This window comes from Phyllopteryx taeniolatus, chromosome 17 (assembly GCF_024500385.1).
Source record: "Phyllopteryx taeniolatus isolate TA_2022b chromosome 17, UOR_Ptae_1.2, whole genome shotgun sequence".
NCBI classification, from domain to species: domain Eukaryota; kingdom Metazoa; phylum Chordata; class Actinopteri; order Syngnathiformes; family Syngnathidae; genus Phyllopteryx; species Phyllopteryx taeniolatus.
In genome coordinates, this window is record NC_084518.1 from 17,514,918 (window position 1) to 17,528,452 (window position 13,535).

General features: G+C 39.7%; 1 protein-coding gene across 5 annotated transcripts in view; it reads right to left on the reverse strand.

The window, feature by feature from the left end:
• cadm1a (cell adhesion molecule 1a) overlaps positions 1–13,535 on the reverse strand; it is a 291,106-nt gene that overhangs the window by 52,229 nt on the left and 225,342 nt on the right. For all 5 annotated transcript variants that reach the window (XM_061752060.1, XM_061752059.1, XM_061752058.1 and 2 more), the window contains exon 3: positions 8,882–9,028. In XM_061752060.1, the coding sequence (XP_061608044.1) occupies positions 8,882–9,028 (147 nt within the window). The remainder of the gene's footprint in view (positions 1–8,881; positions 9,029–13,535) is intronic.

The window sequence follows — 13,535 nt, forward strand, 5'->3', positions numbered from 1 at the left end:
AGTAATCTCCCATTATATCGCAGTTCACTTATTGCGTAGTTGGAGCAACGCAGATTATTATTTTATTTTTTAAATTGATCAGTGTATTGCAGTTATCACCTGCACATCTCTGATACAGTTAGCTTTATTGATTGTTTGACAATAATGTGGCAGCAAAGACTCACATAAGAACAAATGGTCTCTTTTACTTTGCAGATAAACCTTATTGAGCAATTTCAACTCACACACGCCATAAATCACCAAAGCTGCTTTGTAATGCAGTGAACATGACCGGATTGCATTGTTTAACATACAAGCCACAGTCAGAGTTTCATGAAATAAATTCAAATACAAACCTAGCGTGGCATAAAGCTAATACACAGACTCATAACAATATGGACAGGAACAAATCCAAGTAAAGAGCAACGTTAAGCTTGACTGTCTTTAACTACAGTCATGAAGTTAAAAAGAGCAACACAAAGAATTCTGGGAAGCACCAGGAACTGCTGGGCCAACTTCCCATGATTCTTTGCACTCCCTACAATGCGGAGACCGTCACTGTGATGCACAGTGCCTAATGTTTTAGCCAGCATATTGTCAATTTTCTTTTTGGGGGGGTGGCGGGGGACTTAATGGCATTTTAATTTTTTTCAAAGGGGAAACTTAATTAGATATATGTGTAAATTGAGATACGAGCTTGATCACGGAACAAATTAAACTCAAGTCTAGGTGCCACTGTAAAATAAGTATTTAATAGGAACATTTTTAGGTACCAATCTTCATTAATCCCCTTGCATTGGAAGATTTGTCGTTATTTAATATATATTTTTTTGTAATACGCACGATCTCTCACTTTGACTTAATTGCACAGATAAGCCTGACTGCAGTCATTGCTTTAATACGCTGGTGTCGCATGCTTTTCACTTAATGACTTCAGCAGACTCTGCCGTGCCTCCAGCTCTGTGAAATAACTATTCCTTTTTTTTCGTAAATGTAATATATATTCAAATAATTTGTTATCCTTAACTGACCCACCGATCACAACTTCCTTTTCGGCTGGCTGCTCATTAAACTATGATACGAACTACGAAACTAATTAAACTTGTAGCTCAGGTCACCAACTGCATCTGCTAAAAAATGAATTCAACCCAATTCCAAATTACTCCCAAGTACATTGTACTGTATTCTTTGAGTAAAAACAACAAAAACCTACTGGATCACCTCCAAAAGGTCTATTGATTATTGTTGGAGTGATTAACCGGGAGTCAACAAAATTCCCCAATCAATTCATTCGTAAGTCCAGTGGACACACACAAAAACCAAAGATTCTGATGAAAATGATTAAAGTTCCCCGGTAAAAGTGAAAATATAAAAAAAAAAACACCAGACGACATCAAAACACGAGGATATTGGAATATTAATCACCACAATTAATTGGATGCATCATTAAACGAGAACATTGCACACACACTGAGTGGCGGCTAAAGAAAGATGTGTGTCGTCAAAAGAAACGTGGGTTTAGAAACCATGAATTAAAGCTGCGAGCTCGAGTGGAGTTTTTTATTTTATGGCTAGGGATCAAACCTTTCAATTAGTTTTCCTAAAATGGCCACTTCAAACCAAAACGACAGACTTCCATGTTCTTTTTGAAATACTTTTTTTTTTTTTTTTTTGTGGCTCTACTCTTGATCAGTTTTCATGTTAATTGGAACTAACTTTGGGGGCGGAATTTTCCCAAAAAGAGGTGCTGCGAGCCAATTTTTGGGGTTCACAAAATGTACCCTAATATGGCTGCTTCAAACCAAAATGGCAGAAGTCCTGCGTCTTTCCAGACATTGTTTTTTTTTCCAGACATACTTTTTTTTGTGGTTCTACTCACGGTAGACATGCCTACCTAATTTTCAGGTGGTTAAGTCAAACTAGCTATATAGACTGAATAAAATAATAAAAAAAAAAAAAACAGAAAACTACCGAACCAATTTTTAAGGGTCACAACATTTCGGTGACAAACACACTAAAATCAATTACTACTGATTAAACTGCAATTTATACAAATCGAGCGTCGGGACAACGACTTTTAGTGTCCTGACTGCTACGCAGCCTTGACAAGCGCCCCTCGTTCAAAGACCTTGTTAGCATTCATTAGCCTCTAATCTGAATGCTTTAATTCAATTAAACATGTTGCCAGATTCACACGTTGCGGCGATGCAGTTTACACATGCAACTGAGAGAATGTTCACAACAAGGGCAGAGCTCCTCTGGAGATATATACCATAATCATTTCATAATTCTGGCAATGTTGATGCTAGTTTCGTTAGCCCGTCGATGGTGTTTTGCATTGTGTGTTAGCATTAAGCTAGCTGACTTTCATAAGACAAAGTTATGTGGTTTGGTTAATTACACAATAAGTATTTTATGCTTAGTTTTAGAATAAAGTTCATCTGGCAGTGGACATAAATATATTGCAGCCCTTTTTTTTTTTTTTTTTGAAGAAGAAGAATTCTGCCAAACTGCTTCTCGTTGTGAAGTTGTTTGCGCTCATAACGGAAATGTTTCCTCGCAGCTCGAGACAAAAAAATTGACCGAGCGACGGCTCATATCTGGAAAAACTTGGAAGTCGGGCCACCCCGAAATTGAGATACTACTGTATTTGCAATGAAATGGTGAGCAATGGAGTTTGTTAATCACTTGTTTATTGCGCGGGTGAGGTTCCGGAACCACCCTTGCAATAGGTGAAATCTGTGAAGTATAGCCCATTTATTTTGATTATTTATTCATATTTTAAAGCACAATGTACATTTCATTTCTTTTAATGTATTTTAATGAATTGTATTTCTTGATTTAAAAAAAAAAAAAATGTTTTATTGTTTTGGAGTAAGAAGTGTTTATTTTACCACAAAAAAAGTAATTGCAGCATACCCTCAAAATCCTGCAATATAGCAAATGTGCAATATTAATTTGAAAAAATTCCGCAAAGCACTGAATCAGCAATAGGTAAACCTACAGCAAGGGAACTCTTTATAGGTAAAATGTAATTATTTTATAACTTACATAATGAACGTAACAGGAGGTTTAATCAAAAAACTCTTGCCATCACATTTCATCCATTTCATAAAGACCTCCTAATCCTCTTATGTGTCACTTCCAACTGAGGCATTGTGCTACGATATATAAAAGCGGTCTTATTTGGACAAGATTGACACTTGAAGCCAGGACGTGTAAGGATTGTGAGGACAAGTCAAAGCGATCCAAGGACACGGCGACGTCGGCCGCAGCGGTGTTGGCAGGACACCGCGGCGTGACATGAAAGGTGAGCGGCAGGCAGCGCGGTGGACATTTCTATTACGGATGTGTCAGCGCACACTGCATCACTCCTTTTTTTGCAGATTTGGGAGTGAAAGAAAAAAAATTAGGGCGACCTTTAGTTCCCGTGCTATTTTTTGCCCTCCTCCCTTCTTCACTTCTACTAAGAAAAGACACTGCAGACACCTCGTCGAGTGTTTCATCTGCCCAAACTCTTAAAAACTCCAATTTGATCACTTTGGTTCTGTTGAGGACGATTAAAATGCTGATTAAAAAAAAAAAAAAAAAAAAAAAAAAAAAGGCATGTTAATTTAGTTATTAATTAGATGCAGTGCAAAACAAATATGGATATTAATGGAAAAATAGAGAGTCATCTTAAAATACCCATCCATCCATCCAACTAATTATAGAATATTTCTGCAAATAGTGGCGCAGCGGTTTGTTAACTCAACGGCAGGCGAATAAAAAAATAAAGGCCTCCCTTATTTGTACTTTTGGATTTTATTAATATCACCGGTATATCGCAATTTATGCCATGTGAAAGCGGAACTTAAAACAGAATGCATCCATCCATTCTTTACTCCATACATCCAATTACGATAAACTATTAACCCATTTATCCAATCATCGCCGATCCATCAACCAACCCACCAATCATCATCAACTACCTATTCATCCATCATGGCCATCCATCCATTATGATAAACCATGCGTCCATTTATCCTATCACCTGCGATCCATACAACCCACTGCCCACCTACCAATCTTGATCAAATCCGATTATCTACCACTACCTAGTCGTCCGTCCATCCAGCCATCACCCAGACATACATCAATTTCTCCATCCATCCATTTATCCCTTCTAGCCACCCACCATCCAATCTTCATCCTCACCAACAACTATTCTTTCATCCATCATGGTCATCCATCCGTCCCGCACTCATTATTCCACGCAACCATTATGCTCAAACTACTCAGTTAGCCAAATCATCGATAATCCATCAAGCCATCCACCCACCGTTCATCATCATCAACTATCAGCCATCAAGTCGTCCATCATAAGTCATCCATCGGGCAATCTACTCCTACTTTTCAAAGCTTTGATAGCATTTTGCATGGTTATCCTTTTACAGCTTTAAAAGCATCAAACGACATCACCTACATATGAATATTCCGTATTCCGAACAGAAATGAGCCCATTTCCCCGCATCCGCCTCCATCTCACATCGGCACAATTGTAAATAGGAAATTGATTGCCCGTACAGGAGTGGATGACGGAGTGCTCTCATTTCCCGCAAACGCACTTAATCATGGCAAAAGGTGGCAGAGCTGTCACGCCAGCTCTCAAAATAGGTCAGTTATCATCTCGCGCGCTGAAATGTGGCTGACAGTAACGGTCAAATCATAGACGACCAGAGGTGAAAATAACTCGTATTAAAATATATGGGGTCATTTGGATCGATACACCTCTTTCCGTTGAGGGCCGACATCAAACTTGTATTCTCCTGGAGCGTCGCATCACACCGCATTTCAGTCGGCGAGCGTTTGCTCGGGTCTGAGGCCGAGAGGACTCTAAGTGGCCGCAATCAATTGTGATTAGTGGCTGCCACTACTTTTTGAGAGCAGCGCATCAGAGTTTTATTATGGGCTGTCAAGAGAGGGCGAGCGAGGGCGGGGCGGGGCTAATTACCTTCTTACCACCAAGCTCCGAGCAAGCATTCAATGTTGTTTTCTGTCTTTTTTAAGGTGGCTCTTGACATCCCAAACAGTGGAGAAAGTACGGTTTGTGTTCTTGATGCTAAGAAGCATAGCTTGTTTGTTTAAGTACATTCAAAAGTCATTTCATTCTCATGTGAATGACAGTAAAATTAAATGAATGTATCTAAAATAAGGAAATGCAAAGCTTCAGGCTATAATCGCCAAACTGAATTGCGAAAACAAGTGATTTGTACTAGAAATTAAACGTTAATGTAATGTATTGTTTCAATGTAACAATTTGTGAATTTATTGCGCTCTCGTGGACTGTTGGCTTAAACTGTACTCGTTTTAACAGTGTTCTTAGTGGAAATACATGTCATTACTGTGTAATTAATAGACAGTTTATATGACTACTATTGCTTCTTCTACTACTCTTACTACAGTTTCAAATCCACTGGGGAACAATGTAAAAAATACGCTAACAAAAATGTGTCTAACATTATCACTATGTATTAAAGTCATTCAAGTACTATTACTATGTTAGTACTAATCCCAGGTGTGTCTCACATTGCAATGTATTGTTTTAATGTAGCCAAATTTAAGTGGGCCAGTAATGCTGTAGTCGGTTTTAACAGTGTGCTTAGTGGTAATACATGTTATTACTACAGGAGAGCTTCTTTTACTACTACTGTAACTCATTCAGGAAAAATGTATAAAAAATGCAAACTAAAATTAAGGTGCAACATATTTACAACACATCGGTCATTCAGGTATTATTACAAGTTTATCATTGTTTCCACATTTGCCTTGAATTACACTGTAATGTTGAATGAAACCAAAATTAAGTTGCCAATGAATTTTTGCTGGTATCTCGGGTTAGGGTGTTTTAACAGTGTGCTTAGAGGTATTACATGTCATTACTATGTTATTAATAGTTTTACTACTGCAACTTCAGGTTTGAAATAAGGATTTAAAAAAAAATAAAATTTTTAAGGTCGCTTTCGCCATCCATCACAGTGGGGGAAAAAAGTGTGTACTTGTTTGTGTTTACTTTGCTAAGGAGGAGAGATTCTTTGCCAGGATACATTGAAAAATGTCTCACTTCTCATTAATGGAAGTGAAACTCAATCAGTGTGTCTAAAAAAAAAAAAAAAAAAAAAAAAAAAGGCTTCAGGCTATAGTAGCCAAATGGAATCAAGAAAACAAGTCATCTTACAGATTTGTACTAGAAAATACACCCACATTTCTACTTAGGAAAAGTGCAACGTCACAGCACAAGCAGTAACACTTTGAATAGTCTGAATTATTGTGGCAATAAAAACACAGCATTTGTTATTGCTTTGGCTCCTTCTGAAGAGCCTGTTCAAAATGCTGCTGGAAGTTTCGTTTTTATCCCATGGAGAAATGATATTCATATTTGTGTGATGTCTATTTGACATCCGCTAGGCAGAGGCTGAGCCTCACTATGTTTGTTTACGGTGTGTGGATAGAGTTAGAGGCAGTTACACTTCCTGTACCTAATATGTTCTCTGCGGTAACTCAGTACATCTCTGTATCGTACCAAAATATAAAAAATTCGAACACATTTGCCGTTACACCCATACTTTTACGATGCTATCACTATTACCTGGTTGCCTTAAACTTACACTGTAACCACATTTAGGTTGGCCAGTAAATTTAACTAGCTCTCAAGTACCATAGGTTTGACCTGTAATTGTTTTATCAGTGGGATTAATGGTAGTACATGTTATTACTATGTTATTATAGGACATTTTGTATTACTACAACTACTACAGTTCTGAAATCATTGAGTAAGACACCGATATGAGGAATATGCTAGCTAAAATATTAGTGCAACATATTTAGGCTATTTAAGTTTTACTTTATATTATTACTATGTAATTACACATTCTTTCCCTAGTTTCCCTTAGATTGGTAATGTGTTTTCTTCTAAACACAGTAAATTGGCTGAAGACCTTAAATGAACTTCATGTACTATTGAGTCGGACAGCAAGAGTTTAAACAGTGCGCTTGTTATTACATTCATAACTATAGTGGACATAAGAAAATTACACACTCCTGTTAAAATGCCAGGCTTTTGTGATACACAAAAAAAAAGGTTTTTCCATCATTAATGTGACCACGTATTTTTATTTTAATTTTTTTCTCTCGAGATAATCCTGTTGGTTTTAATTTGGAGTGCAATATTTTCACTTGACTGTGATGCACCTCACAATTACCAATTCACAGAGCACAAAAGCCTATTATTTCGATTAAAAATATAGCTAGTCTGTACGAGAACCACTTTATCCTCATAACGCTGCTGGGGTTAACTGCAAAGAGAAGAAGAAAAAAAAAAAGAATCAATTAAAGCAAAGCAAAGGCTAGCAGGACCTGCGTGTCGAGCTGATCAGCGCTAATAAGAGCGGTGACACCATAATTGGGTGGGATAAGAATAAACAGAACAGGTCGTTAAATGTTTAGGGATATGAGCCGCTTCTATTACGACTGACATCGCCGCCCGCTGCACAAAACTTGTTTGGTGGATTGCATTAACCTCATTCCGGCGTTAATCCCGCTGCAGACGTGGGTCAAATTTAATGCAGCTCCCTGGAAGTGAAAGTAACACGAGAGCATATTAATTAACGTGACTACAACTTAACGGCTTTCTCTGCAGTACTTCAAGCTCAGACTATGTATTGCTGTTCATTTGTTGGCCTTGTCACTCACCTCGGGCTCGTAAATTAACGTTTTTAAAACCACCCATTACTCTGTGCTGTATATCTTGAGAAAAACCTTTTGACTAGAAATGCATGGTTGTAGAAGTCCAGAAATCGCGTTTTTGAGGGCTTTCCCATAATCAAATACCAAAGTTGGCAGGCGTCGTCATCCTGGTGAAAATTTAAGTTTGGTAGATGTTGCCGGCATGTCCACTAAAAACCGGCTCGGTAGCGCCCACTGGAATTTTGGGAAAATTCAGCCCCTGAAGCAAATTTGCCTGAGCACCATGAATTTTGGTAGGCATGTCTATCAGTAGACCCACAAAAAAGTCTCAAAAACCCATGACTGAAAAGACACCGGACACAGCCATTTAAGGGTCATTTTGGCTATTTCAAGAGGTTTTTAAAGGAAAAAGTAATTTTGTCCACTTGGAATGATATTTGGACCACACATACTAGTTATATTGGGATCGCTAAATTGCCAAAACGTTTAGTTTTCGTCATTGCGTGAGGGCGGAGCATGGCGGCAAAGTTTGATGACTCACCAAACTAAAACAAATAACACCACAAGGTCAGACTTTTCAAGTCCCACCCAGTTATAGGCTCACGTTAAGATCTCAAATATTATACAACATTTGAACATGATACAAATAAAATTGTGACACTGTGTTCCATGCATTTGGGTAGGCTAGGCATTGTATGTAGTACTGCGTAAATCTTAATTTGTCAATCTTATCTAGATATTTTGTTCACTTCTATGCTTCCAACTTTGTGGGTTTATTCTGTTCCAGACACACTACAATCAGCAGAAAGTCTTCTCTGAAGAGTGGGGAGTTTTTAACGCTCCTTTGTCGTTGTTGTAATGGCCACATGTCCTAATATTTTTCTGTCCATATCGTTAATGAGAGCATACAGTGAATCCTAATCAGAATACCTAATGGGGAAGCAAACACAACAAGAGTCTAATCAGATGCCTGAAGTTTGTTTGGTTTCGCGCCGAACTCAGTCAGCAAACTGTGTTTTGCAGTGTAATTAAAAATCTAAATTGGCCACTGCAGTGACAGCTTTAGATGAGAAAAGTTCAGAAACGTTTGTCAGCGGTCTGTCAGCCAACACAAACAAACAAACAAACAAAAACCACACACATACAAAATCTCCTCAAGTGCTATAGTGTCACTTACGCCTCATGTCTCTGAAGTAAATGGTCTGTCTGTTGGGGTTGAGCAGCTGGATGACCGAGTCGTCGTTGTCCTTCACCCGACAACTGATGATGGCCATCTCGCCCTCCACCACCGACACGTTGTCCGTCACCAGGTTCTGGCTCACCACTGGACACGAGACACAGCGCCAAGATAAGGCAAAATGCAATCGGCGTGAGGTAACAAGAAAACGTCAGTGTTTAAAAGCATGACAAAGATTTGTGGAGTGTCCAATGGAAAATGTATTCTGCTAAACAAACAATGTTCTTAGGGGTTGTTTCTGGCAGACTTAGGATATCTTTGAGGTTGGTTTCCACTACTTTAGGTGACATTTTTTTTTTGCGTGTGTTCTAATCTGGACAAGGTTTATAGCAAAGAAGAGGGGGGAAAAAAACCCACATGGAATTGGATATCAGGCCTTTATCAAATATGGATAAAAAGGTAACTGCGACGGATGTAGGGGAAAATACATATAGGCATGAAATCGGAATTGGGCACCGGCTGTGAAAATCCTTCCATCCGTGGACTGAATTGCAAAGCCTATTCAATGAAAACATACTTGGCGGATTGCACCTTGAGAAAAATACCTTAGCCACCAAAAAGGTGCTGAGAAAGTAAGAAATTCATGGAGGACACAGTTGAGACTGCGTCAAGGTTCAGGTCAAAATGGTGAAAACAGGAGATGCAACCGTACAATTGACTTTCTGTGGACAATATGTGTGTGGTATAGGCACAATCAGGTTGTTTGCTGCAAGAGACTCTTCAATTTTGCCCCATTCATGACGACTGCCTTACACTCAAGTCTGTTTGGGCCGTTAAAAACGTTGGTTATGCGGCATGAATTACCGACATCGTGCGAGAATGGCTGAACACAATTTACGTGGCTCAATTTCAGGCATCAGAGGCCCAAAAGAAAATGGATGCATGTAGGGGCGTATTAATTTTTTGCAAAGTCATTTGAGTCTTGCTCAATCCTGTCAATTGCCACAGGAGAGCTATACTTCCGCTCCAAATGTATTGAAACACTGTGGTCAATTCTTTTTGTTTTGTTTTTTTGTTCACTATACACACACCATTTGGGTTTGCCATCAAAGATGAAGATGAGACAACATTCAGCTCTCATTTCAAGGTATTTACATTCGGATTAGGTACACAACGAAGAAGATTTTCATGCGTTCACCTGGGGAAAGAAACTTTGCCAAGTCAATCACCAGACTTAAACCCTATACAGCATGTATTTTACCTGCTAACACCCTCCCAAAACATCTGTTGCAAGCTCATAGATAATGACTCATTTACTTTACATTTTACAGAGATAACAAGCGTTTCTAATGACACAGTGCTGTATGTAAAGTACCGGCGGAGCTTGTTTGCACTACGTCACACAAATGGTCGGTCTGGGAAAATGCAAAGCAAACAAAAAGCCGTGTTTGGAAAGACGACATCGACAGATGTGATACCTAAAAATGTATAAATCGAACCGGTTCCACGCGTTTTATCATTAACAAACCTGCAACATACCTCCTTTAATATTCTCCCGCATTAAACATGACATTATATGTTGGTATTAAGTATTGTTTGGTCTGCGCTGATTAGGCGCTGCAGTGACGTCAATATCATATTAGTGCATAATGTGTCAGGAACACACTGTTCCAGAAGTACAAAAGAGTGTTTGTGTCTCAGGGAATTATTGAAACAAACAAACAAACAAACAAACAAAAAAAAACATGTAATTTATAGCTTATGATTGGCTTGTCCGCACTTTTGATGTTGGCAAATGTAGCCCAGACAAACAAAATAAACGCCAAAACAATTAAAATCAACACATTTGGTCTTCTACTTTTATTCCACTTAAGAGCCGGAATTTTGTGGGGAAAATTTCGCTTTCAGTGAATGGCATTCATTTAATTAAAGAAGCATAACAACGTGCCTCCCACCAGAAATAAAGAGTGGGTAAACAATCAACAAGACAATGACGGGCATCTACTTAACACACAAAAGTCCAACGTCGCACCAAAACTTTTCAAAATTGGAGCTCAGCAGTAAATTAATGGGATTAAAACGCTTCAAAGGTTCAAACCATTATCGTGTGTGAGGCAAATGTGTACAAAATGTATGGGCGTCGTTTATCCTGAACTGATGTAGATGTAGAATTACTTGTTTCCTGGTACTCATGTATAATCACAACCTTTCCTGTGTGATAATTTGATTAAAAAAAAAAAACATCTAAAACTTGATTCCTGGGAAATTGGAAGAATAAAATCCCCAACTGTATAGTTTAGCATCCCACTAGTATACATTGTGGTTAATTAGAATTTCAGCTCTTGAATTTGCATGAAACATGTCCGCTCTCATTTATTGATCAAGCCACGGGAACACTGTTGGGACCGAGCTCTTCAAGGCATGGGTTCTGTGTCACGGCTTTCATCTCGGAGGCGAAAAACCGCTTGTGGAATTAAGCCACTGGAGAATCCGGAATCCGGCGCTGAGAAATCAAACGACTGATCGTTGAATGGTGGCAAATGACTCCAACCTTTACAGTTTGTTTGAATCCACAGCGTAAGTAATCAAGAGAACATTGGTATTCTTTTGATCGTTATAAAGAGGCTTAGATTGGCTGACCTAACATTGTTATACATTTTTTTTCTTTTAACAATTTAAAACAGTTCCCAGGTGTCTTCATCACTATTAGCTTTTCTTTAAAATACCCCAATGAGCGCCTGTAAAGAAAAATAAAAACATTCATTCGCAGAGGCAGGGTGTTCCCTCACCAAAAAGGCTTAAATAGCCAATAGATGTCACACGATGGTGGTAAAGCACTACTTTGGTGTAAATGAAGCTCCTCAATTCACGTCAACATAGTTCCTTGCCACAAAGAGGCCACAGGATGGCAGCAAAGCACTACTTTTGTCCAAATGAAACTTGTCAACTCACTTAAACATAGTTCTTTGGAACCAAGATACCACAAGATACTGGCAAAGTACTACCGGTACTTTAGTCTCACTGAAGCGCCTTAACTCACTTCAACATGGTTTCTTGGCACCCAGATGCCACAAAATGGGGGCAAAGCACGACTTTTGTCTAAATAAAGCTCCTCAACTGACTTCAACATATTTTCCTGGGACCAAGATGCCACAAATTGGCGGCAAAGCACTTCTTTTTTTCTAAATGAAGCTCCTCAACTGGGCGGCACGGTGGACGACTGGTTAGAGCCTCAGCCCCAGAGTTCTGAGGAGCGGGGATCAATCCCCGGTCCCGCCTGTGTGGAGTTAGCATGTTCTCCCAGTGCCTGCGTGGGTTTTCTCCGGGGACTCCGGTTTCCTCCCACATCCCAAAAACATGCATTATTGGAGACTCTAAATTGTCCGTAGGTGTGAATGTGAGTGCGATTGGCTGGCAACCAGTTCTGGGTGTACCCCGCCTCCTGCCCGATGACAGCTGGGATAGGCTCCGGCACGCCCGCGACCCTAGTGAGGAGAAGCGGCTCAGAAAATGGATGGATGGATGGAAGCTCCTCAACTGACTCCAACATATTTTCCCGGCACCAAGATCCGACAAGATGGCGGTAAAGCACTAACTTTATCTAAATGAAGCTTTATTTGCTGGAATAATAATACCTGGGCTCCAAAAATCTTACCATTGGAAAGCTCATTATGCTCTGTTTTAAAATACCTGACCTCAAGTCGGTATGTTTTAATTCCTTTGTTTGCTAGTTATTGGATTCGGAGGTATGAATAACGGGCACATCCGGAAGGTGTCTATCGATGAAGGTGTGCAATTTGGTGCCGATCCCAATTAGGATTGCATGACCACAGGGGAGGTCTACGCTCTACTTATTTTTTGCAAAGACAGAATTTTTGATACGGTTCTCATTACCGTGTGCCCCCCGGTGAGTGTACAGAGGTAATTGGTCAAGCTAATAAATGGATGGATGAACATGGGAATCCACCTGGATACCTGCGAGCAGGTTATTCCAAATACATGTGAAGCATGGAAGATCTGCAGTTGCCATTCCCACATCAAAAAAACCAAAGCCAGCGGAGAACAGCGGCTCGATGCGCTGACTGACAGCTCGAGGCAGCCGAGGAAAAGGTCAAGATCCTTGTACAGGCCGAGCTCTTCAAAGGGCCTCTTGGTGAGGACTCGCCGGGGCCCGCTCCAGCTCATCTGTATGTAACCTTCGACTGTCGGCAGGCTCAAAGGGAAATGCTAGTCGGCGGGGACTTCGCCGAGCCGAGTTTTCGGCAGTTCTTCAGTTCGAGGGGAGACGCAGCGTTCGTGTTGTAAAGCGGGACAGTTGGGTTGCGGACGACAGGCCACATGAGCAACGTGGGGTGAAACAGTCAATCCGTTAATGATCCATACCATTCCGTCTTTCCACTTTCAATTGGCAAATCAAAATCAAAACTCAAAAAGTGATTGATGATTTTGTTATTTCTTATCTAATAAATAAATATTAGGCTCAGCTCCAAAATACGAAGTGGAAAACACCTTTCCTTTTCAGATGTTATGTATGAAGCTAATTACAAAAACGGATATGATATTGCTGATGGCTCATTTGGTGGATTGTCGGCGTGGTCCAGACTGACTGACTAACAAGCTAACGTATTGTTACGAATGCTCATCACCAAACATC